General features: G+C 46.7%; 1 protein-coding gene across 8 annotated transcripts in view; it reads left to right on the top strand.

The window, feature by feature from the left end:
• The window catches only part of LOC111964211 (signal-induced proliferation-associated protein 1-like), a 43,770-nt gene that overhangs the window by 7,092 nt on the left and 9,385 nt on the right, over positions 1-27,293 (top strand). For all 8 annotated transcript variants that reach the window (XR_002877359.2, XR_002877358.2, XM_023988001.2 and 5 more), the window contains exons 2-14: positions 12,948-14,662; positions 14,786-14,910; positions 15,094-15,282; positions 16,747-16,921; positions 17,577-17,680; positions 18,964-19,121; positions 19,454-20,063; positions 20,175-20,449; positions 21,305-21,697; positions 21,986-22,112; positions 22,220-22,352; positions 23,496-23,594; positions 23,829-23,892. Coding sequence is in view for 6 of the 8 variants with exons in the window: in XM_023988001.2 (XP_023843769.1) it covers positions 13,537-14,662; positions 14,786-14,910; positions 15,094-15,282; positions 16,747-16,921; positions 17,577-17,680; positions 18,964-19,121; positions 19,454-20,063; positions 20,175-20,449; positions 21,305-21,697; positions 21,986-22,112; positions 22,220-22,352; positions 23,496-23,594; positions 23,829-23,892 (3,578 nt within the window). In the remaining 2 variants the exon portion in view is untranslated. The remainder of the gene's footprint in view (positions 1-12,947; positions 14,663-14,785; positions 14,911-15,093; positions 15,283-16,746; positions 16,922-17,576; positions 17,681-18,963; positions 19,122-19,453; positions 20,064-20,174; positions 20,450-21,304; positions 21,698-21,985; positions 22,113-22,219; positions 22,353-23,495; positions 23,595-23,828; positions 23,893-27,293) is intronic.

The following is a 27,293-nucleotide window of genomic DNA, read 5'->3' on the forward strand; positions in this document are numbered from 1 at the left end:
CCAAGGTGAGGCCGTACATGCATGGGTCAGATCAAGAACACTGGCCTAGGGCACAGGCACTAGCACCGATTACTCTTCTTTCCTCGATTATCATCACTTAGTTACATAACTGGTGTATTCCCATGATCCACTCCAGTATATATCGCTAAATGACAATACACACACCACAACCACACACACACACACACACACACACACACACACACACACACACACACACACACACACACACACAGCATTGGCCCCATGTTTCATAACTTGAAATAAAAGATCCCAGAAATGTTCCATACGCACAAAAAGCTTATTTCTCTAAAATGTTGTGCACACATTTGTTTATATGCCAGTTAGTGAGTATTTCTCCTTTGCCAAGATAATCCATCCACCTGACAGGTGTGGCGTATCAAGAAGCTGATTAAACATCAAGATCATTACACAGGTGCACCATCTGCTGGGGACAATAAAAGGCCACTCTAAAATGTGCAGTTGTGGAGCGTGCAGTTGGCATTCTGACTGCAGGAATGTCCACCAGAGCTATTGCCAGAGAATTTAATGTTAATTTCTCTAACATAAGCCGCCTCCAACATTGTTTTAGAAAACTTGGCAGTACGTCCAACCGGCCTCACAACCGCACAACACGTGTAAACACCCCAGCCCAGGACCTCCACTTCCAGCTTCTTCACCTGCGGGATCATCTGAGACCAGGATGCTTGTCGTCCCACAGATGGCAGACAGTGTGTATGGCGTCGTGTGGGCGGGCGGTTTGCTGTATCAACGTTGTGAACAGAGTGCCCCATTGTGGCGGTGGGGTTATGCTATGGGCTAGCAACAGACAACAAACACAATTGCATTTTATCAATGGCAATTTGAATGCAGAGATACCATGACAAGATCCTGAGGCCCATTGTTGTGCCATTCATCCACCACCATCACCAAATGTTTCAGCATGATAATGCACGGCCAGTGTTGCAAGGATCTGTACACAATTCCTTTAAAGCTGAAAATGTCCCAGTTCTTCCATGGCCTGCATACTCACCAGACATGTCACCCATTGAGCATGTGTGGGATGCACTGGATAGACATGTTCCAATTCCCACCAATATCCAGCAACTTCACATCAGCCATTAAAGAGGAGTGGGACAACATTCCACAGCCCACAATCAACAGCCTGATCAACTCTATGCGAAGGAGATGTGTCACGCTCCATGAGGCAAAAGGTGGTCACACCAGATACTGACTGGTTTTCTGATCCACACCCCTACCTTTTTTTTAAGGTATCTGTGACCAACTTATCCATGTCTGTATTCACCGTCATGTGAAATCCATAGATTAGAGCCTAATGAATTCATTTCAATTGACTGATTTCCTTATATGAACTGTAACTCAGTAAAATCTTTGAAATTGTTGCATGTTGCGTTTATATTTTTGTTCAGTGTTTAAAGCATGATGCAAGACTCACGCAAACACACAGATGTAGCCTACACACGGAAAGGAGCAAAATCAGCGTGTATCACCAGGCACAGTTAGCATATTGGCTTGTATCACCAGGCACAGTTAGCATATTGGCTTGTATCACCAGGCACAGTTAGCATATTGGCATGTGGTTCCAGGGCAATGCACTATTATATTTAAGTCATGAGGTACAGAGCACATAGAGCAGATGTGACAGAGCAACAGGCGGTGTAGAGGCCCGTGCTGCTAGAGTCTAGAGACATCAGGTGGTGTAGAGGCCAGTGCTGCTAGAGACTAGAGACAGAGCCATCAGGTGGTGTAGAGGCCAGTGCTGCTAGAGACAAGAGACAGAGCCATCAGGTAGTGTAGAGGCCAGTGCTGCTAGAGACAAGAGACAGAGCCATCAGGTGGTGTAGAGGCCAGTGCTGCTAGAGACAAGAGACAGAGCCATCAGGCAGTGTAGAGGCCAGTGCTGCTAGAACCTAGAGACAGAGCAACAGGCGGTGTAAAGGCCAGTGCTGCTAGAGACTAGAGACAGAGCAACAGGCGGTGTATAGGCCAGCGCTGCTAGAGACTAGAGACAGAGCAACAGCGGTGTAGAGCCAGCGAGGCAGCTAGAACTAGAGACTAGAGCAACAGGCGTTGAAAGCCAGTTGCTGCTAGAGGGACTAGAGGGAACAGAGCAACAGGCGGTTGTATAGCCGCGCTGCTAAGAACTAGAGACAGAGCAACAGCAGCGATGTAGAGCCAGCGCAGGCTAGAGATTAGAGACAGGAGCAACAGGAAGCCTGACTGGGAAGCAAGTGTCTGACTGCCTAGAATGGTGAAGACTAGAAACTGTAACCACTCCCTCTCAGTCTCAATGTCATGCAGAAAATGGTATGCAAGAGGACAGAATGCTGGATGCATTGATGTTGTTTCAGACTTTTACAGGCCAAAGCATTAAGTTAAATTACAACCAATGTCTTTAATAGCCAGATCTGAGATTCATGATGAAAGAATGTTGTGGTAATACATAGAGCCTATGCTGGAAGTTGAGTGTGTGTTAGTGTGAGAGAGTGTGTGCTGCGGTGCACGCCGTTTCAGGGCACCAGGGATTCCATTTTCGAAGCACAATAGCGGATCAGTGAGGAAGTGAGGCGAGGCCAGTGTCTCTTCCCTCTGAGCAGACAGGTTAGCGGGTACCAGTTCAGAGATGCTATAAATGCTAGTGTGGGCAGTGTTTCTGCCTCGCGCCTCAGGAGCCCAGCTGCACGTATGGAAAGAGGAACCACAGTGTGCAGTTTCAGCTCCACATAATAGCGGCATGATCGGATGAGGGTCGTTCCTCTTCGTTCCGGTCACACAACACACACACACAACCACACACACACACACACACACACCACACACACACACACACACACACACACAACAACACACACACACACACCACACACACCACACACACAACACACACAACACACCACACACACACAGTCATGGGCTGAATCACACACAGTGCCGATTGCAGAGGGACAGCTGTTCTTCCTGCCACTTGGGCAGGTGTGCCAGATCAGACAGACAGACACTTCACTCTGACTAACTCTTCTCACGCATGCAATGTACTCCCATATAAACCTCACAATTATAGTTATTTTGAGCATGCACATTACAATACCTTAGTCAAAATGTTCATAGCTTTTCTCACAATGTGATGATGACTAGTAAATGTAGATGAGAGACAGAGACTTGTATCATCCCTCTTTTACGCTGGTTAGTATCAGTTAAAAATAGGAAGTCAGGGTTAGACCGCAGAAAACAGCAGACGCATGCCTAGAAAAGCCTTTTCTAAGCCAGCTTCCTCTTTCTGGCCTGCATTTACATGAAATAGAGGTAACACCAGATTTAAACGAATGCTCCATTTCATAACATATATATACAATCTTACAGTACCAGTCAAAAGTTTGGAGCAACTACTCATTCCAGGGGTTTCTTTTATTTTTACATTAGTACAATAAATAGTAAGAATCAAAACTAATAAATACACACATATGGAATCATGTAGTAACCAAAAAGTATTTAAACAATATATTTTATATTTGAGATGTATTCAAAGTAGCCACCCTTTGCCTTGATGACAGCTTTGCACAGTCTTGGCATTCTCTCAACCAGCTTCATGAGGAATGCTTTTCCAACAGTCTTGAAGGAGTTACCACATATGCTGAGCACTTGTTGGCTGCTTTTCCTTCACTCTGCGGTCCAACTCATCCCAAACCATCTCAATTGGGTTGAGGTTGGGTGATTGTGGAGGCCAGGTCATCTGATACAGCACACGATCACTATCCTTGGTCAAATAGCCCTTGGTCAAATAGCACAGCTTGCAGGTGTGTTTTGGGTCATTGTCCTGTTGAAAAACAAATGATAGTCCCATTAAGCGCAAACCAGATGGGATGGCGTATCGCTGCAGAATGCTGTGGTAGCCATACTAGTTAAGTGTGCCTTGAATTCGAAATAAATCACAGACAGTGCAACCAGCAAAGCACTCCCACATCATCACACCTCTTCCTCCATGCTTCACAGTGGGAACCACACATGCAGAGATCATCCGTTCACCTACTCTGCATTTCACAAAGAAACAGCGGTTGGAAAAAAAAACTCAAATGTGGACTCATCAGACCAAAGGACAGATTTCCACCGGTCTAATGTCCATTTCTCGTGTTTCTTGGCCCAAGCAAGTCTCTTCTTCTTATTGGTGTCCTTTAGCAGTGGCTTCTTTGCAGAAATTCGACCATGGAGTGCCTGATTCACGCAGTCTCCTCTGAACAATTGATGTTGAGATGTGTCTGTTACTTCAACTCTGTGAAGCATTTATTTGGGCTGCAATTTCTGAGGCTGGTAACTCTAATGAATGTATCCTCTGCAGCAGAGGTAACTCTGGGTCTTCCTTTCCTGTGGCGGTCCTCAGGAGAGCCAGTTTCATCATAGGGCTTGATGGTTTTTGTAACTGCACTTGAAGAAACTTTCAAAGTTCTTGAAATTTTCCAGATTGACTGACCATGTCTTAAGGTAATGATGGACTGTCATTTCTCTTTGCTTATTTGAGCTGTTCTTGCTATAATATGGACTTGGTCTTTTACCAAATAGGGCTATTTTCTGTATACCACCACTACCTTGTCACAACACAATTGATTGGCTCAAACGCATTAAGGAAATACATTCCACAAAATAACTTTTAACAAGGCACACCTGTTAATTTAAATGCATTCCAGGTGACTACCTCATGATGCTGGTTGAGAGAATGCCAAGAGTGTGCAAAGCTGTCATCAAGGCAAAGGGTGGCTACTTTGAATAATCTAAAATAATCTCACTTTTTTGGTTACTACATGATTGTGACGGGTGTCGTCGGAAGGAAGAGACCAAGGCGCAGCGTTCTTTGAGTTCCACATAATTTAATAACGAAGTGAAACTTTGAAAGGACAAAACAATAACGAATACAACGACCGAAAAGTTTCGATGTGCAAACTACCTGCACACAAAGAACAAGATCCCACACAGAAGGAAGGAAAAGGGGTGCCTAAGTATGATCCCCAATCAGAGACAACGATAGACAGCTGCCTCTGATTGGGAACCACACTGGCCAGAAACAAAGAAATAAAGAACATAGAATGCCCACCCAAATCACACCCTGACCAAACCAAAATAGAGACCGAAAAAGGCTCTCTAAGGTCAGGGCGTGACAATGATTCCATATGTGTTATTTTATAGTTTTGATGTCTTCACTATTATTCTACAATATAGAAAATAGTAAAAATAAAGAAAAACCCTGGAATGAGAAGGTGTGTCCACACTTTAGACTGGTACTGTATATGTTTCAATAAGCATGTTAAAACATAAACACAGTCTGTTTTATCAATGATCAGAATAACTGAAAAATACTTTGGTGTCTTTTTCATACACGAGTGAACACACAAACATGCACTTATGTACACAAACACGCACACACACCAGCCCATTCTCTTATTTATGAATTATTAACCCTTATTTTATCAAGTAAATTCACCGAGAACACGTTCTCATTTACAGCAACAACCTGGGGAATAGTTACAGGGGAGAGGAGGGGGATGAATGAGCCAATTGGAAGCTGGAGAGGATTAGGTGACCGCGATGGTATGAGGGCCTCTTATGGAACACGACAAAAGGTGCCGAATTCTGCAGGTACCATATTACGTTTGGACCTGGCGAAATGTGGAAGCATAACCATCCGCTAGAGGCAATGTGAGTGCCTATTACCTTCTAGTAGGCTGGGGGCTTGCTAGAGTGTTGTGGATGAGGATGATGGATGCACAATTAAAGCTTCCTACAAGGTCTTTGCAGACGCTAGATCCGGAGTGTTGCAATGTTGTTTTTCATCACTGCTCTTTGTAATACATTCAACATTATTTTTTACTACCTGATAATTGAGTCACGCCGTATCATTCCTTCCGCAGCCTAGAGGGCAGTGTTGTTGCTTGGTTCCTAGATCTGATCTATAGGCTATAGAGTACCACAGTATAATACTCATAAAACCTAGCGGTCAAACAGGGACTTGGTTCCAATAATTTTCCCACCATTCATTTTTCCCATATGGGATGTTAGTAACACTTAAAATAATGGCTGTATTTTGTGTAGGCTTACCCTAGCGTGATGTTCTGATAATTGTGTAGCCTGTATTTACCCCCCCCCAAAATCCAACTTCCTTTGTGCGTCCAATGTGACGTATTTTTTTAAATCACCAGAGTAGGAAGGTAGAAGGGTGGGAAGTGATAAAAAGCATGTGTGGATGGCAGGGAGGGTCATATCTGTACACTCCCACATGCTGCAGTGACTCAGCCTGGTGACCTGCCAGAAGCCAGGGGGACTAACTGCTCTCCCCGTTGCTATCATGCTATCACATGTCAATCACCACTCCTTAAATCAACATCTGATCTCCGAGACTTGATGATGGGATCCTGTACTGAGTACAGGAGGTTGGTGGCACCTTAATTGGGAAGGACAGGCTCGTGGTAATGGCTGGAGCGTAATAGGTCGAATGGTATCAAATACATGGTATGGTTTCCATGTGTTTGATGCCATTCCATTCGCTCCATTCCAGCCATTATTATGAGCCGTCCTCCCCTCAGCAGCCTCCACTGGTACTGAGTGAGCTGACCAAAGCTCTGGGAGGGGTGATGAGTTCATAAACGAACAAAAAGTCCTGAAGCTTTCCACTCTCCACCTTCCCCTCTGCCACTTTGACAGCAAACCTCTTTTCCGAGGCAATCTATTGAGTAAAGGAGCTATGTGACTTTGGAGACCAATAACTCAGACGGACGTCTGCTAACTATATGAAATAAAAAAAACTGAGATAAAATGCAGGACAAAATGAGAGAGTGCGCCAGAACCAATCACTTAGCATTCTCTGGACCTGGCACAGGCCCCACTCAGCGGGCAGCAGAAGAAAGGAGGGGTAAAGTGATGCGAGGGAGAAGTAGCATTAGGATTACTTTATTTCCTGAAACCAATTTTGTGCGCAATAATACACCCACTGGCTGTTTTCAGTCTTTTCAACCAGTTTTGTGTTTCTAATGACACGGTAGTCGTGCAGTGTCAGTCCAAATGTAACAGACAGAGCTGGGATCAATAACGGGCCCTGGGATTGGCTGCCGGACATAGTGAGAATACGAGGTTAATTAGCTAAACCTAAATCAATTATCCTTAATGGTCAATTTAGGCCCCGTTGTACCGTAAGCACCAATCACTGTGATTTGGAGGACTGAGGTTGTGTAGCTGGTGGCAGTACTGTGATTCAGCATAAAAATACTAGTATGCAATGAGGAAAATTGTGGGAAACCCGATGTTGCTCTCAAGTCTAGTGATAGTATTTAAGAGGGAGAGAGAATCATTTCATTACACTTCTATACTTAATAAGAGATACTCCTATTAAACACGAGTACTTCGTTTTTCATCTAACATGTATGCTTGGAATCCTTGTTAACGTTTCACACTTCTCTGCAGTTCTAATGAGGGTTTTTGAAATCATGCCAGAAGTACAGAAATATATACTCTTAATGGCCTTTGGTTTGAGCTATCACAGTAATCTGGCCTGTTCCCCATTTCAACAGATCATTTTAATCCCACATGTGCGTAGGTAACCATGAGCCAAAAACAGAAACAGGTCAGGGGAGTCGGATATTTTCAACGGCAGGTTGCATCGTCATTGACGGCATAGCTGTTTTATAACACAGGAACCAGCTTGAATATTCAACAGACACCGTAACATACAGTAGAATAAATAATTGAGTCCATAAGGGATCTGTAAGCCTAGACATCCACTGAAACCTTACATAGAGAACCAGTTTATCACGTGATAGAGCAGATATGGCAGTGGGGTGGATACCTACCCTGGTCATTGATCACATTTAATGGCTGCCTGTGGTGAGCTTTTAAGCTGATTTTCACAGAGCTGGGCCTGAAGTAAATAAATTTATACAGTACATTTAATGAATGTACTCTACTGTAGGCTACAGCAAATACAATTTATAATTTATCTACAAATACTTTTGTTGTTGCTGTTTTCCCCCTCAAAACGATGTGCTGATAAGAAGGGGCTTAAAAATGCATCAGATTTAAGCTTGATGAAGGCATGTGAGATGGAGGTCAGGAGTTAAACAGAGATTTGTGGTTGGCAGGCTGAAGGCTGCCAGGTCTCTCTCTGGTAGTCCAGTTAGCCGTGATGGGAGGGGGAGAGCAGAGCAGCAGGCTGCCAGGTCTCTCTCTGGTAGTCCAGTTAGCCGTGATGGGAGGGGGAGAGCAGAGCAGCAGGCTGCCAGGTCTCTCTCTGTAGTCCAGTTAGCCGTGATGGGAGGGGGAGAGCAGAGCAGGGATATGATGACGACACCCATCCTCTGACGGTTAAAAGGTCAGGATGCATGTGACATCACTTCCTGCTGCACAGGACGAAGCCTAGAAGGGAGTAGGGGTCAGAGATGGCGCAAAAAGAAAAGTGTCCAGGAAACATGGCTTCCCTAAAGTGGGTGTACAGTCACCATGGCCACATCCGGACAGCACACACCAGCAGCCCTGTAGTCTTGTCCTGGGCTTTACATGTACACCAAACAGGATGGAGACCCCACTGCGCTGAGCACTCATGGCCTCCAAACCACTAAGGTCCCAGCCGAGCTGGTGAAAGATAGACAACACTAGAAAACATGAGCCCAACACAGACATAATGTAGTACCTGTAGAGGGGAAGTCTGCTGGAGTACCAAGGCAAAGTCCTGCTATAAAGACTGGAACAACACAGGTCACACAGAGAGCAAAGATACTCAGTATAGTGACTGAGATCTGAGATCATTAGCAGCCACTCACTGCTAGCAATGTTTTATCAGCGTAGTTAGACAGTGCATCAAACACCAATGTTGAGGCTTAATTATGTAGCGAGGCAGTGCGTTCCTGTTTGGGCTTCTGAGGCAGTGAGACTGCTCTGCTTTCTGGTTTCATGAGAGGATCTGTTGACTGTGGAGTGGGACTGCTGAACGGTCACGATGAACGCACCCAATCTTCAGAAAGTCCTGGAGAACACTCTAATCCCTTGGCTGCATGTCTTGGGTAATCCCTCTTTGCTTAATCCTTTGCTAGATGAGGAATTACGCTGCAATTTGTAGGTTATTGTGATTTGCTGTAATATGAACTGCATACAATGAAGTGGAGAATGCATATTGATCTATCAAACTCTCCGTCATATAATGATTTCACATGAAAACATTAACCCATTTTCGACAAAGTTTCAAAACTAACATCCCGCCCTCTACCTTTTGTTTGAATGAAAGGCCAACATGCAGATCTAAATAGATATTGAATTTGGTTAAAGGAAGGGACAGATGGGGCAGAAATAGGTTCACATGACCTTTAGGGTGAGGAAACCTTTCACGCTATAACGTTGATACATTCAACAAAGTCACTTCCGTGTTTGACACAGAAACCACCAGACGTGCTGGTTAGTAGTCTGTGAGGGATGGAGAAATGAACATTGCAGCTCTGCACAGAAGTGAGATGAGCAGGAACCTGTAGGTCACCATGGTCCCCTGTTGCATAATTTAAACTAGCGAACTCAAGCCCCTCTCCTGGGGTGGGCAGTTAGAAACAGAACATCACATACAGATATAAGATCTTAAATCGGACCATCCTGTTGCAGGAGAACTTCCCTGCAATGCAGGAAATGTTAAATTCGTGATATATTTGAGCTTTAAAAAGTCTTCTGAAGTTCGTGATTTCCACTTTGAAAATTCAGATTTGATTTTCCCTTAAGAAAAATGGATCAACCCCTACAAAAATGTCCATTAATTATAATCCACATAATAATTCAAATTTCCTGTTGCTGCAGGATTATTTTCTTGCTGTAGCGCACTGGCTCAAAGTAAGATCCTCCATCTGTACAGCACTAGACTGGTTAGAGTTTCCCTTCATCAATCTGACTCATAACTTAAATATGTACAGTATGTCTCTAAGTCAATCCACAGAACATGGGAGTATAATGATTTGCCTGCAGGGCAGCCTCCTCTGCAGCCCTTTATGTGTTTGTAATGAACAAGGCAACAAAACCACTGTATTTCCAGTTTTAAGCTGGCAATCAATTTATAATGCATGAGACTGAAAAAATTAGACTGGATTGATCAAATATTTAGCATGTGTTATCGTGTTGTTAAAAGAGATGACCTACATTTATGGGTAATTGGTGTGGGTGCGTGCAGATTTTGAGATTGTTGATTGCTTGCTTACAATCTGCCATTGGTTCACTAAAAACACCAGGGAACTATCTCTATGAGGGGTGCATGGGGGGTGCATGGGGGTGCAGGGGGGGTGCATGGCTATACAGTGGATGTACCAGCTTGAACTATAGACCACAAAAAAATACTCTTGAGTGTTCTCAATGAACACATACAGATCCCATAGTCCTGTTAGGAACTACAGTAATGCTCACATTTCAGGAGACTATAGGCTGGGGGATTCATAATCCTTGGATGGAAACTAAGTGGCTGGGCTTGGTACCAGCAGGGAGATGGATGCTGCTGCTCTGTCCTTGAACAAGTCAAACCTAATTTGCTGCAGAAGAAATTGATATTATCCAGAAAATATATCAGCGTGAATTACTGTGGTTAAAGGCATCTAGTAGATAGTGCAATTCATAGATGGAGGCTTAATTTCGGAATGCATGTTCAAACATGTTATCATGTTCACATGTCATCATGGTCTAGGTCTAGGCCTACAATATTGTATTTATGCCACCAGGTACAGGTGTATTATTCCTTTTTGTGGACATACAGGGAATTGCCATCTCCAATATTCAGTCAATAAACGGAGTGGCTATTTACATTCACTTTTACAGAGGCACAGAGAGAGAAAGAGTCAAGATAAAAATAAAGAACGAGAGAGACTGAGACAGATATTACTTCCTCACTCACCAATCAGCTACACGTCTCTGCAGCATTCTGTGCTGTGTGGTGGCGCGCGCCGGGAAGCTGAGCTGCATCACTGCACCTGCTCTCAAGACTGCATATCATCTGGAGACAGGAGTTGCATGATAAATAGCGAGACAGGAAGCAACTTTGAGAACCCTAAATGTAACCCTTACCTTAACCATTTTAAATATTAACTTCAATGGGTAGGGATGTACCAACGATTCCAGATAGCAAAGACCGTAGACGAATGCCCTATCTCATCTTCGTATTAACGCCAAACGTGTTTCCGATATCGTGTGATTGACGTCAATTTGGTCATAGACAAGGGAAAAGAGAAAGGGGATGTCAGGAACCGAAGCAATTCATTTGCAAACAACCTATTTTCGCCGGTGAGTAAATCTAAACATAAAATAAAATCAATGGTCTGTAATGAAAACGAATAAGGATGTTTAGAATAGGCCTAACTAGATGATGAAATTACGCCTATTTTAGCAATAGGCTGGCCTTGTCACCTAGGGAACTCTCACTTGTACTGTACAGTATCAATCAATGTGTTTGTCGCGGGGTCTGGAAAAGTCTGGCCCAACCCAAATGATGACAGAAATAATGAATGAGTTGCCAAGATCTGGTATCAATGTAGCCTAGGCAGCCGATAGTATTGGCTAGATTTGCACAATCGTCTAGGAACGATGTGCATTCCCGGTAATACACTGGTGTCCCCCATCCTCCATTCAGGCTGAAAAGGCATAATTTCCCGCCTTAACTCGCTATAATTACATTTCCATTACATTTTAGTCATTTAGCAGACGCTCTTATGTGCCTTGCTCAAGGGCACATCGACAGATGTTTCACCGATTCGAATTGGTTCTGGGAGCAAGCTTTCAGTTACTGGCCCAACGGCTAGGCTATCCTCCCCTGGCTGAACGCGGTGTGCAACATCCTAAATTGTCCGAAAATCCGAAAATGGTGGTGAAAAATTGTGTTTTATAAAGAGACATATTGAGAGACACATAGTGCACATATTTTCCCCGTTTATTTTGCGGCGGCTCGCCATTTGAAGATAGTTAAGGAGGGAAATGATGCCTTTGCAGCCTGAATGGAGGATGCTTTATTTACGAGCCGGTACATTTGACAGACAGAGAGAGAAGGTGAGAGACAGACAGAGAGGCATAGAGAACAGACTGAGAGCGAGAAAGAGAAAGAGAAAGGGACAGACAGACAGACAGACAGAGAGAGAGAGAGAGAGAGAGAGAGAGAGAGAGAGAGAGAGAGAGAGAGAGAGAGAGAGAGAGAGAGAGAGAGAGAGAGAGAGAGAGAGAGAGAGAGAGATCTTATTCTGTTGGCAGGCTGGCCAGCATTGTTAGGTTTTTGACTATTGTATTCAGGGCGTCATGCACAGCAAGAATTTGAGGGGGCACAAAGTATGAGGATGGCTGGGGGGTGGTCCAGAGTAAATTCTGAAACAGCTTTTACCTGCAACCTAGAGCCATAATCATTATGCTTAATTCTATGTAAAAAAACAACAAAAAAAACATGTTTATTTTTCTGCATATTGAAGCATACCTCTTGAGACGTTTAATATCCTCCTGACTGATGTTTATTATTATTCTTTTTTTAACTAAACATGCTTCTCTACATGTTCTGATTGTATTCTTAAATTGTCTTAGGACAGGAAGGCCCCCTCCAGCCCACAGTGTTCTATTGATTGTCTGTAGGGTGGATATGGTGGGCCATATGACTTGCTTGGCAGCTATTTTTGGAAAGGAAAAAATGATAATGCAAGTATTCAGAGGTGAAACGCTACTGAACAATACAACACATGTCAGAGCTTCTGGTTTTCCTATTCACGTTTCTACACTTCATTGTTGAAAATAAATGCATTTGAATTTCATGGTAATATTTTGCACTGGTCTACGGTTTGCTTTGCAACCGTTGAATGAAATCTGAGGTGTCAGGAAGCATAATAGCAGTGTCAAGCCAAGATGGGTGTCTGCGGTCAAACCATACTTAAAAATGACAGTTGCTTTGTCGCTGTGTACAGGTGTCCAGTGGAAGAGACCAAAGAGAAGCAAGCAGGTGCTGAGGGGTGTGAGCTGATGGATGACAGATCAGAGAAGCCAACACACACGCGAATCCTCTCCAACCCAGAGGACAGAGAGCTGGACCAAACCACAACTGGACCAAACCACAACTGGACCACACCACGACTGGACCACACCACGACTGGACCACACCACGACTGGACCACACCACGACTGGACCACACRACGACTGGGGCACACCACGACTGGACCACACCACGACTGGACCACACCACGACTGGACCACACCACGACTGGACCACACCACGACTGGACCACACTACGACTGGGGAACACCACGACTGGGGCACACCACGACTGAGGCACACCAGAATAGTAGTCATCTGCAAAGCCAAAGCTGGAGGACGTCCTAAAGGAACGTGGAATGGGTGTACGTTTTCCAGATCTAAAACATATCATTGTATCTTATACAACAGTCATCTAATAGTCCTTTGCATTTTGTTATTGAATGTGGATGAAGACCACGTGTAGTACCTTTACTCATCAGGCTTGACACAGTGAGGAGAGATAGTTGGAGTCTGAGGCACCATGCAGTCTGACGACCTTTTCCTACGCAAGTTTTGCCGGCAGAGGCCACGACCCCCTCTGACAACGGTCAACTTTGACTCTAAGCGAGAGGGTGGGGTAAGGGCGCGGGTGGTGACAGGGGAGTGGCCCCCGAGGAGGGATGGAACAGATGGGGAGAGTCTTACTACTCCGAGCTGTGTGGGTCTGAACCTGAGGTCAGTGGGCCGAGGACACATCATGCAGAGAAGCAACAGTGACGTGACGCTCGGAGACCTGGACTCCTCTGGTAAGGCGGGAGGGAAGGCAACACGGGCGGTGGGGGAGAAGGCAGGTGCCGGGGCCCAGGAGGACTCAGGGGTGGTGCTGCACAGGGAGTATGGCAGCCTCTCCTCGCTGGAGAGACAGATAGGTCTGTCAGGAACCCAGGAGCCGAGTGCAGAGGACCAAGGCATTCTGAGCCCCAATGCCCTCCGCTTCAAAGACCCCTTTCTGCTGCTGGGCCTGCAGGGAACCCCCCCAGAGCCAGACGGCTTCTTCAGGGCTCTGTCCACCCCCGCAGGAGACACCCCAAAACCAGCCAAGCCCCCAAAGCCTGAGGGGCTGAGCAAGAAGGCCAAGCCCTCTCCTCCACAGATCCCCCAACCAGGTCCTTATGACAACCTGGGGGGAGGAGCCTGGGTCAGGAATTTTGCCCACTATGATGTCCAGAGCATTTTGTTTGACCTCACAGAGGCGGCCAGCAACCGAGACAGCATCGGCCGCAAAAAAAACATCACTTCAGGGGCATCGGCTGCCTCGACGATGCGTCCCCTCACCCAGGCCACGCCCTCCTCGCCCTCGCAGGGCGGGGGCGGTGTTGGGGGGGCTGTGGAGGACCCCTCCCTGGACGAGGGAGATGGCAACGACAACGAGCTGCTGCTCAGCTGCCCCCACTTCCGTAATGAGATGGGGGGTGAGGAGCGGGCGGGCCTGGGGCATACGCAGGGCAGAGGGGGTCTGTGGTTGAGCCTGAGGAACCCCAACGATGCTGTCTCAGTACTGGAGGAACCCAGAGAGAGCCACGTCCAACAGCAGGGCAAGAGCAACTACTTCATAGAACATGCAGACCTGGGAGCCCATTACTACCGCAAATACTTCTACATGAAAGGTGAGTGCTGCGTAGGTGTGTGAGAGAGGTCGTTTGCTTTTCTTGAATTAATAGTGTTAGTCAACAACAGTGTTATAAGGAAACCTGTTATAGATGTGTAAAAACACTCTTTTCACTCCTCAGATCATCAGAACTTCTTTGGTATGGATGACCGCCTTGGTCCAGTGGCCATCAGCTTCCGTAGAGAGGAGAAGGAGGGGTCTAGTGGAGCTCAGTATAACTACAGGATCATCTTCAGAACCACTGAGGTCAGTCTACACCGCAGACTCGTGGTCAAAAAGAGTAGACAGTATTGACAGACTTACAGGTCCTTTTATGAAAACATACTGGCATTCACTCATACACAAACCCAGACTGACACATTATGGCATTATGAAAACACTCATCCATTTCAGTCACTCACACCCCTCTTGCCTTTCTCTTCCTCCCAGCTGAAGACTCTGCGAGGCTCCATCCTGGAGGAGTCCGTGCCCTCAGCAGCCCGCCACACCACCCCCCGAGGCCTGTCTCCTAAAAGGCTCCTGGAGTTCATCATCCCGGAGCTCAACCTCCACTGCCTGCGTCTGGCCTCCACCTCACCCAAGGTCCGAGACACCCTGCTCAAGCTGGACGAACAAGGGGTGAGTAGGTCCCACCCACGGTGCTGCTGCTTACACTGCCACAGCCATACTGACTGGGGCATAGAAATTGAATATATAGATAGATTATTAGACTTAATAGAAATGGGCCTCCCGAGTGGCGCAGCAGTCTAAGGCACTGCATCGCTAGAGGCGTTACAACAGACTCAGGTTCATTTCCCGGGCTGTGCCACAACCGTCCGTGGCCGGGAGTCTCATAGGATGGCACACAATTGGCCCAGTATCGTCCAGGTTAGGAGAGGGTTTGGCCGGTGGGGCTTTACTTGGCTCATTGCGCTCTAGCGACTCCTTATGGTGGGCTGGGTCCCTGCGGGCTGACTCCGGTCGCCAATTGAACGGTGTTTCCTCCGACACGGCTGGTTTCCGGGTTAAGCTGGAGGGTGTTAAGGAGCGTGGTAATGCGGGCATGTTTCGGAGGACGCATGACTCCACCTTCGCCTCTCCCGAGCCTGATGGGGAGTTGCATCAATGAGATAAGATCGAAAAAATTGGGAAAGGTGGATACCTAGTGAGTTGTACAACTGAATGCATTCAACTGAAATTTGTCTTCTGCATTTAACCCAACCCCTCTGAATCAGAGAGGTGCAGGGGGTTGATTGCAGGTAGCCTAGTGGTTAGCGTGTTGGGCTAGTAACCGAAAGGTTGCTGGATCAAATCTCCGAGCTGACAAGGTCAAACATCTGTTGTTCTGCCCCTGAGCAAGGCAGTTAACCTGCTGTTCCCGGGGCGCCGTGGATGTGGATTAAGGCAGCCCCCTCACCTCTCTGATTCAGAGGGGTTGGGTTGAATGCATTCAGTTGTACTGACTAGGTATTCCCTTCTTTCCTTTCCATAATCGACATCCACGTCTTCGGGCGCCCGGGGAACACTGGGTTAACTGCCTTGCTCAGGGGCAGAACGACAGATCCTTACCTTGTCCGCTCGGGGATTCGATCCAGCAACCTTTCGGTTACTGACCCAGCGCTCCAACCACTAGGCTATTGGGGAGAAAAAGTGGGTAAAAATAATAATAAATTGATGGATAGAAATGGATAAGGACATTGCAATTTCAATTCATGGTCTATTATTTGTCATTCAGAGATTCATCCTAAACATACTGGATGAAATGTTCATGGTTAGTAACGCTAACTGTGCTGGGTTCACCACTCAGTGTTCTGTCACTCTGCATGGCCTGGCCAATAAAAGGTCAGATCCATTAGGATCAGTGGAGGCCGCTGAGGGGAGGACAGCTCATAATAATGGCTGGAATGGAGTCAACCACATGGAAACCACGTGTTTGATACCATTCCATTTACTCCATTCCAGACATTATTATGAGCCGTCCTCCCCTCAGCAGCCTCCACTGCTCAGGATACTCTGTTAGATGTAAACCTCCTATGGTTTGATGAACAGGTAAGAATTAATGACAAATACTTTCTCCTTCTCTCTCGCTCTCTCTCTCTCCAGCTGAACTTCCAGAGGAAGGTGGGGGTGATGTACTGCCGTGCAGGCCAGAGCTCTGAGGAGGACATGTATAACAACGAGAGCTCGGGGCCGGCCTTCGAGGAGTTCCTGGATCTGCTGGGGGAGCGGGTGAATCTGAAAGGCTGGGAGAAGTACCGAGCTCAGTTGGACACCAAGAGTGAGCACTGCACATACAGATCTGCTATCTTAATTTGATCACTGGCGTTGCAGGGGATTTTCCTTCGCAGCAGGAATGCACACTTGTAGTGTATTCAAGGTTAAAAAAGGCTTCAAACATTTGTAACTTGACTTGATTTGCCCTAGCAAAAAATGTACCAACTCCCAAAATATTTTTCCATTAATTATAATCCACATAATAATTCACATTTCCTGTTTCTGCAGGATTAATTTTCCTGCTGTGAGAAACTGGTCAAATTAAGATAGTACACTTGTACAGTCATTATCACACTATCAATACATTATCTATAGGCTGGATATTGCTCACCCTGTCTGGAGACACACACTATCTAGGGGACATTATTTGCCAGGGAACACATAAGATTAACACTATCTAACACTGTGTAATCGTAGCAGTATTGGGGGAGGTAGTATAGTCTGTGTTTGTCCTCCATCTTAATACTGTCCATCACTGTGTAATCTCAGCACCCTAGAGTCAGACCACAGTGTACTGACAGTTTAGTCTGTGTTTACACTATCTGAGAGCGATGTGTGTAAACCTTTGTGTGTGTGTGTGTGTGTGTGTGTGTGTGTGTGTGTGTGTGTGTGTGTGTGTGTGTGTGTGTGTGTGTGTGTGTGTGTGTGTGTGTGTACAGCGGACTCCACAGGGACCCAGTCCCTCTACACACACTACCAGGACTATGAGGTGATGTTCCATGTGTCCACCATGCTGCCCTACACGGCCAACAACACACAACAGGTAACAATACACACTGCTTTACAGAACACCAAGGAAACCCAGTCAACTAAGGGGCTCGCGATTGGCGCAGTGGTCTAAGGCACTGCAGCTCAGTGCTAGAGGTGTCACTACAGACCCTGGTTCGATTCCAGGCTGTATCACAACCGGCCGTGATTGGGAGTCCCATAGGGCGGCGCACAATCGGGTTTGGCTGGGGTAGACCGTCATTGTAAATAAACATTTGTTCTTAACTGACTTGCCTAGTTAAATAAATAAACAATCAGCTATAGCAATGATGGTGTGATAACATAGTATTTAGAAGGTACTTTTGAAATCTGAAGGCTCGCGCACATCACACCGACCGGATGTGGATCTAGCATTCGTTTGCTAATTGTTCAGCGCGGTGTGTTTTAGGGACCACCCGCTGTAGATGTCTGACTGCCGATGTTTTTCACGAGATTCTACATGTGGAGTCGCAAATGACTTTCAGAGATACTAAGTACTCTTAGCCAGCAAACGCAATTGGTGTGTTTGAGCCTTAATGCTATCAGAAGCAGAGGTCCTGATCTTTTATTCAAGCACGGTTTGGTATTTTTATGTTGAAGAGAATAATCAACTTTCACAAGCAGCATTCCTGTAGTAAATCACAATTTAAAAAATAATCTTCTTGATTCTGTGTTTATGTCATGGTTATTCTTTGGTGGTAAAAGCTACACATTTCCCCATAGTACTATGTTGAAATGAAGGCTTTCACGCTTGAGTAATGTCGCACAACAAGCATGACAGACAAATTCTTTGTTCTTCTGCGTTTCTATGTCCAACACCCACTCTAAAAGCATGCTGTGTCTGCCTATAGCTACTGATATACTGCCTCTCTGTCTGTTTGGCTGGCAGTCAGGCTGGGGAGCCGCTCACATGTCAGTTCTTCTGGTGGAGTGATTTGGAAACATGACACCATGCAAATAACTAACACCAAATAACTAACACCAAATAACTAACTGCACATGATCATTAGTGGATCAAATAACCAAAACAAAACAGCTTCCCCACTCTCTTGACTACCTCGCTAACCCTATCTCTCTCTCTCTCTCTCTCTCCCTCTCTTTCTCTCTCTCTGTCCCTCTATATCTCTCTCTCTCTCTCTATCTTCCTTCTCTTCTTTCTCTTCTCTCTATCTCTGTCCCTCTCTATCTTCTCTCTCTCCCTTTCCCTTCCTGCTACACCCATCTCTCTATCTTTCCCTCTCCCTCTCCATTTCCCTCTCCCTGCTACCCCCCCCCCCCCCCCCCGTCTCTGTTTGGTAGTTGCTGAGAAAAAGGCACATTGGGAATGACATAGTGACCATAGTGTTCCAGGAGCCAGGGGCTCTGCCCTTCACTCCTAAGGCCATCCGCTCCCATTTCCAACATGTCTTCATCATCGTCCAGGTGGAACAGTCCTGCTCTGACCATACCTACTACAGGTGAGAAAATAACCTTCTCTCCTGCTCTACCACTGTACCTGGCTGCTCCACAACTGCCTCAGTTGGTTTATTTTCTTTCAGCATTATCAATCAGAGATTACAGGTGTAAGAACTGTGTAACAACATGTTCACTGTTATCATATTGTACTTACCAGGGAATCAAAACTATGACTGTTTAGCAAGACTGATTATGAGGCTGGATTAATTTTTCTATGATGTTTAAACCCTAACACACTCTCTCCTTTCCCCTCTGCTGTTGTTGTTGACTATACTTTTCCACCTCCTCTCTCTCCCTCTCTCTCTCTCTCTCTCTCTCTCTCCCTCTATCTCAGGGTGGCGGTGACACGCTCCAAAGACATCCCGTTATTTGGGCCTCTGTTCCCTACGGGTGCTCGATTCCCCCGTTCCCCTGCCTTCAGAGACTTCCTGCTGGCCAAGGCGGTGAATGCTGAGAACGCTGCAGAGAAGGCGGAGAAGTTCCGCTCTATGGCCACCCGGACACGACAGGAGTACCTGAAGGACCTGGCAGAAAACTACGTGACCACCACGCCAATCGACTCCTCCACCAAGTTCCCCCTGCTGTCCCTGGGGAGCAAACGCAAAGACAAACTGAAGGGGGCCAAGGGGGCAGAGCTGCACAGTGCTGGGGCGTTGGTCTGGGCTGTGATGGCCACCAGTGGGAATGAGGGGGAGACAGGAGGACACAAGCTACCCTGTCTACTGGGGGTTTCAGCTGAATCAGTGGTGCTGATCGAGAGATACACACGGAGGGTGGTGTTCAACTGCTGCTGCCGCGATGTGATTGGCTGGAAGGCGGTGATAGACAGCAGGGCCATAGGCGGGCCTTGCCTGGATATCTTCTATGAGAGGGGGGAGGCTGTGTCAATCAGTGTGATGGACAGCCAGGCGGAGGAGATACGGGAGATGGTGCAGAGACTGGAGGTGGGAAGTCTTTAAAACACCGCTGCTCATAAACTATTAAGTTAGTGAATCATTGTTTCTGTTCTGATGATACATTACTGGATACTCACTGTGTCCTGTTTCTGTGTCCAGTTGGTGACACGGGGGTGCGAGGCACGGGAGGTGACCCCCCTGCGTGACGGGGTGGGCCAGCCAGGCTTCCTGATGAGCGAGGAGGGCTTTGTGACGGATCTGCAGCGGTTCGGCTATGCGGAGAGCGGGGGTCTGCAGCTGGGGGCGCGGGTGGTGCGTCTGTGTGGCCACGCCCTGGTGCACCTAGGACCAGAGGAGAGAACCAGACTCCTCCGCACCGCCCACAAGATCCACATCACCGTCATCCCTCCAGATGAGAACGGCAAGCCCCGCAGGTCAGAGGGGGTGAAGGGGGGTCAGGGGTAGTGAGAGATGGATGGGGATACATGACAGTGGGGAGGGGAGGGTAACATGGCGAGAATTAAGGGGAGAGAAGGCTGGGGGAGAGGCAGATATGGAGAGAAGGATGGGGGTCAGGGTTCAAGGAAGTTTGGTAGGTGAAGACTAATGTTGATAAGGAGTTAAAGGACAAGGGAGGGAGGGAGGGAGGGAGGGGGGGGGACAGATGAATTCAGGAGGTCAGGGACACACCATTCCAGGGTCACAGCTCACTCTGTTGTTTATGGCGTGTTGTAGTCAGTGTCCCACCAGCTGGTTAACCACCAATCAATGTGTCTAATGGCCTCTAATGATAGTGACCCAGGTAGTGGCAGTTAGCAAAGACCTCTACATTCTTCTACTGTCAGCCAGATGGACAGTGTTACTGCAGCCTGGTAAAGGAGGAACTTCTCAGACAGAGGAAAGGCAAAACTAAACAGGATATTAACAGGGCTCATGTACATGTCAAACTGGCTGGTGGAGCTATCTACAGAGAGAACCCCTCATTAGTAGATATGGTTTTGACAGTTAAGAACAACCCCAAAAGTGTGGCCACTGTCAGAATGTTGTTACATCTTATAATAGGGAATGACAACTCTTGGATTTCAAAGAGATGCCATGTTTTTTCACTGGTAAATCTGTGTTTTTGTTGTTGTGCAAAATCCTCAGAGGTACTGCTCTAGAATACTGTACCATTCATGAATAAACGGAGTGTATTAAAAGGGATGTATATATTTATGTAATATTTATTCAGTAATACCATCTTGTTAGTGAAACTTTTCTTGCTCTCCTGCTGTCTCTAATGGCTCCAGGAGTTTCTCAGAGTTATACCAGAAAGCCATCCAGGATGCAGAGCGTAAGCCTGGGGAGGGCCAGTCTGGAGAGGCCTGGGTGCTGGACGAGAGGGAGGAGGAGGAAGAGGAGATGGAGGAAGAGGAGCGGGAACAGGGAGAGGGGAAGGAGGCGGAGACGATGGAGGGACCAGCAGAGGGAGGAGAGGCTGAGGACAGGCTGTCAGAGACTGGACAGGGTGAGGAGGACCAGGGGGACCAGGGCTCCCTCCTCTCCCCACCCAGCCTGCCTCTGTTACGGGCCACCTCCCTGCAGGACCACCCACTCAACCAGATCGTGGAGATTACCCCCTCCCAGCTAACACGCAGCTACTCCCTAGAGAGGCACCCGTCCTGCCGAGACATATGTGACAGGTATGTGACCTCCACCCTCAGCCCCATCATAAACCTCAGGTTATTTATTCCTCAGAGGATTCTCTGACATCCTTGTCATCATGAGTTCAAACATCATGGTTTTTACTAGGTATTATTGTGTGTGTTTATGGTTTCATCGAATGAACTCAAATTTTAGCCCAAATCTCAGCTATCCTGAAGATGACTAGATTAACTAGTTTGCCCTCCAGATTGGATTGGAAAGTCATTAGTGTAAACAGCGGATTTATAATCTGTGTATGTCTCAATCTTTGTGTCTCTCTGTGACAGGCATTTGTATGACAACGTGGGTGTGAAGTTGAAACATCACATCTATGAGAACCCAGAGGAGCTGAGAGACACCACGCCTGACCTCATCCTGGCTGTCAAACCCAAGATGCCCCTGGACGAGGAACAGGTACAGACACACACAGGCATGGAGACAAATGACAATCTGGATAATAATCTGATGAAGGTCCACACCCCCTAGTCTGACTGTTTCTATCTCTCTCTCTTTCCCTCTAGTTTGTGGGGGCTGAGTTGGGTGAGGAGAGGCCATCAGCGAGTGACCCCTCCCTGTCCTCCACCCGGTTGTCATGTCTGAACAGAGCGGAGAGAAACTCCCGAGCCCTGAGCCTACACAACTCCATCACCAAGAGTGGGTGTTCCACCACACCACTCACTCTATCCTGCATAACATCCCAATTCCTCTCCAATGTCCTTACACACCTCATTACCATCACCACATCCTCAAATATCAACTACCCCTAGGTAGACGTCCTAGTTTTAGGTGAGGATGGTGATGATGTGTGTTATGAATCCTATTTCCCATGTATTTCTCCTGTTTATTAAACAGCACTTTAACACTGGCATGCATAAACAATAGCGTCTATTAGCGACTGCTCAGCGATGTTGATCACCTTCCTGATGATGGCAAACAGACAGTTGTTCCACTGCCACAACAGCTTGAGAGTGAGAGCAGTAAAACAAAAGAAAGCTAACTGTAAAGAGAGAGAGGAGTAGCTATGATAAGAGAAGGACTATGAAGGCAAGGCCGTCTGAAACAAAAGGCCTCTGTGCAGACCCTGTGCCAGCTGATGAGGCCAGGCCGAATGGTGCTATTACAACTGTTCAAAAATGCTCTCTGCTGTAATTGAGACTCAAATCCCTTTTTAGCCCCCAGACCCTTTCTCCCCTAAACCCTTCTCCTCATTATCCTCCTTTAGCCCTCCCTTCCATCCCCTTTGTCCCTCTTCTTTCATCTAGGCTGCCCCCTATCCCCATAACCCAATATGCCCCCGCCCCTCTACCATCCCCTACCAGCTACACACCAAAGGAGGGCCAGATGGGGGTGGGCTTTAGGCTGCCTCAAATCAAGGATCCCTTTTGGACCATCTGCTCTCTCTCTTTCTCTGCCGTGAGGCTATGAGACTCATCACAGTGTTTCTGTAAGAGCTCACACACTCATCCTCTCAGCAGATACTTCAGCTTTCTTGGAGGAGATTGTCTCTGTTTCCCTCCCCACACTCCAGAAGGCCGTCACACACAGAGATTGAAAGAACCCACTTCTCGCTCTCACACTGCAGCTAGTCGGGCAGCGCCACCGAGGCAGCAAAGCATTGTGGTAGCACCCCCTGGTGGTGGCGGCTCTTTGTCCTTGTTGAACCACAGAAGGAATTTGCCTGCTCATAAATCCCACAATTCTGTTGTGTTGTCCTGCTGTATTGTCATGGTCTGCTGCTCACCTTGTTGATATGCCTTTGTTATGAAAGCCCATTGAAACTCTGTTTCTCTCTTCCAGTCCTGTCGGAGACCACAGATTCCTCAGAGGAGGAGTGGCAGTCTATAGCTGATCTAGCCACGGCATGCCGCAGCATCCTAGAAGCCTTGTCACGTGAAGGTAAGAAGACATCCATCTGCATGGGATGACAACAGATTATGTTATTTTACTAAATGCATCTACAGCTGTCATATTTGATACATTACCACAGGAAATTGTCAAATTAGCACTGTTGAAAACAAAATACTTTATTTTCTATCGAGTGTATATGGCTGGCTGTGTATGACTGGCTCTGTGTGGTTGGGCTCAGTGACTAACATGGGTAAGTGATGTGTCATATTTCACAACGTAAAGCAGGAGATGGGACCCAAGGAGCAGACTCCCTGACAGATGGCAAGCTAAAGGACATGAAGGACAGGTGGGTTTGGGTCTCTAGCTATACACGGCTGGTAGCCTAGTGGTTAAAGCGTTGGGCCAGTAACCGAAAGGTTGCTGGATTGAATCCCCGAGCTGACAAGGTAACAATCTGTCTTTCTACTCCTGAACAAGGCAGTTAACCCACTGTTCCCCGGTGGGCTGTCAATGAAAATAAGAATTTGTTCTTAACTGAATTGCCTAGTTAAATAAAGGTTAAATATCAAATGAAAAATAAATACATGCACACACTGAGATTGGATCACTGTAGACCTCTATGCATGTCTCTCTGTGTATGTGAACTCCAAATGGTGTCTGACTCATTGTCCTTTGTGTGGATCTTCTTGTGGGAGGTTGTAAATCAGAGATGGACTTTTGAACAGTGTGCATATTTCAGCCTCTCTGTTGCTCATCATGATACTGGCTCTTTGGCATATTGCCTGTCCTTAGATCTCCCCTCATCATCTCTCACACTCTCTTTCTTTAACTCTCCAACTCTCTCTCCTGCTGTTATGTATTCTCCTTCTTTCTCTCTGATTAATAATCATTTGGTGGTTGCTTATATTTGTCCTGTTTCATACGTGTTAATTGGACATGTATTTTTGTGCATATCCCAACTCCCCCTGAGAACCCCTCAGAGAGTGGGGTCACAGCCAGTACCTCAGCCTCCTCTCTGTTTGACTCAGTGTGAATGCATGTGCCTCTTTCACCCCATTCCCCCCTTTATTGTGTCTCACATTCTGACTCAAAGTCTCTCTCTGTCTTTTCACACAAACACAAAACAGAGAGGATACAGGCAGGGCCGGCCCCAGGCATAAGCGACATAAGCTGTCTCCTAGGGTGCCCGACCACCTATCAAAAAATCTCTATATATACACTACCGTTCAAAAGTAACTTTCTCCTGAAACTTGTCAGTCTATTCTTGTTCTGAGAAATGAAGGCTATTCCATGCGAGAAATTGCCAAGAAACTAAAGATCTCGTACAACGCTGTGTACTACTCCCTTTACAGAACAGCGCAAACCAGCGTCTCTAACCAGAATAGAAAGAGGAGTGGGAGAAAGTTCTTTGTTTCTGGACATTTTGAGCCTGTAATCGAACCCACAAATGCTGATGCACCAGATACTCAACTAGTATAAAGAAGTACAGTTTTATTGCTTCTTTAATTAGCACAACAGTTTTCAGCTGTGCTAACATAATTGCAAAAGAGGGCCTCCCGGGTGGCGCAGTGGTCTAAGGCACTGCATCGCAGTGCTAGCTGTCCCAAGTGGCGCAGTGGTCTAGCTGTGCCACCAGAGATTCTGGGTTTGAGTCCAGGCTCTGTCGCAGCCGACCGGGAGGCCCATGGGGCGGCGCACAATTGGCCCAGCGTCGTCTGGGTTAGGGAGGGTTTGGCCGGCATTGCGCACTAGTGACTCCGGTGGCGGGCCGGGCGCAGTGCACGCTGACCAGGTCGCCAGGTGTACGGTGTTTCCTCCGTCACATTGGTGTGGCTGGCTTCCGGGTTGGATGGGCATTGTGTCAAGAAGCAGTGCGGCTTGGTTGGGTTGTGTTTCGGAGGACGCGTGGCTCTCAACCTTCGCTTCTCCCGAGTCCGTACGGGAGTTGTAGCGATGAGACAAGACTAACTACTACCAATTGGATACCTTGAAATTGGGGAGAAAAAGGGGTGAAAAATTAAAAACATAATTGCTTTTTTTTTTATGATCAATTAGCCTTTTAAAATTATAAACTTGGATTAGCTAATACAACGTGCCATTGGAACACAGGAGTGATGGTTGCTGATAATGGGCCTCTGTATGCCTATGTAGATATTCCATTAAAAATCTGCCGTTTCCAGCTACAATAGTCATTTACAACATTAACAGTGTCTACACTGTATTTCTGATCAATTCAATGTTATTTTAATGGACAAAAAATGTGCTTTTCTTTCAAAAACAAGGACATTTCTAAGTGACCCCAAATTTTTGAACAGTAGTGTGTATTTTTTTGGAACNGCTATCAAAGAGAATTCCTATTGACCCAGATTGATGATAACTGGTCTCATCTATCATGAATTGTTATTGTCAACTATCCGTAACCTGTCCTCTCCCTGTCTCTTATACACATCTAGATGTGTATAAGAGACAGAGCTAATACAACGTGCCATTGGAACACAGGAGTGATGGTTGCTGATAATGGGCCTCTGTATGCCTATGTAGATATTCCATTAAAAATCTGCCGTTTCCAGCTACAATAGTCATTTACAACATTAACAGTGTCTACACTGTATTTCTGATCAATTCAATGTTATTTTAATGGACAAAAAATGTGCTTTTCTTTCAAAAACAAGGACATTTCTAAGTGACCCCAAATTTTTGAACAGTAGTGTGTATTTTTTTGGAACTCAATCTGTTGAGAGTTAGAACAGTTGAATACATCAAGTGCATTTTCGAAATTTGGTTGACCATCAGAAGTTTTTCTCTTGTCATGTCAGTTACTAACAGTTACTCAATTAGCCCATGACAGCTAACAATTTTTTTGATTGGTCAATTAGTCTAGCCGGGGCCTCCCGAGTGGCGCAGTGGTCTAAGGCATTGCATCGCAGTGCTAGAGGCATCACTACGGACCTGGGTTCGATCCCAGGCTGTGTCGCAGCTGTCCGTGACCGGGAGACCCGTGAGGCGGCGCACAATTGGACCAGCGTTGTCCGGGTTAGGGGAGGGTTTGGCCACCCGGGATGTCCGGGCCGGGCGCATACACGCTGACTTTGGTCGCCAGGTGTATGGTGTTTCCTCCGACACATTGGGGTGGCTGGCTTCCGGGTTAAGTGAGCAGTGTGTCAAGAAGCAGGGTCGTGTTTCGGAGGACGCGTGGCTCTTGGCCTTTGCCTCTCGAGTCCGTACGGGAATTGCAGCGATGGGACAAGACTGTAACTACCAATTGGATACCACGAAATTGGGGAGAAAAAGTGGTAAAATAAAAAATAGTCTAGCCAGCTATCTAAACTTTGTAGGAATCATGGTTGAATTATCGACAGGGCCACTAAAATGTTTTGCCTGCGAGATGGTGTAGCCCCCCAACAAAATTTTGCTCAAGGCCCCCAAAAGGCTAGGGCCGACCCTGGATACAGGAAACATACAGACAGCACCAAACTATGTGCATTATACTGAGTGTGTGTCTCTGTCCCGTTTCGCCAGTGACTCACCGGGCCACCTGGAGGAGAAGGTGTCCCAGCTGGAGGACCTGTCTCTTATACACATCTAGATGTGTATAAGAGACAGCACCAAAGGAGGGCCAGATGGGGGTGGGCTTTAGGCTGCCTCAAATCAAGGATCCCTTTTGGACCATCTGCTCTCTCTCTTTCTCTGCCGTGAGGCTATGAGACTCATCACAGTGTTTCTGTAAGAGCTCACACACTCATCCTC

This window comes from Salvelinus sp. IW2-2015, linkage group LG5 (assembly GCF_002910315.2).
Source record: "Salvelinus sp. IW2-2015 linkage group LG5, ASM291031v2, whole genome shotgun sequence".
In the NCBI taxonomy this organism is placed as follows: Eukaryota; Metazoa; Chordata; class Actinopteri; order Salmoniformes; family Salmonidae; genus Salvelinus; species Salvelinus sp. IW2-2015.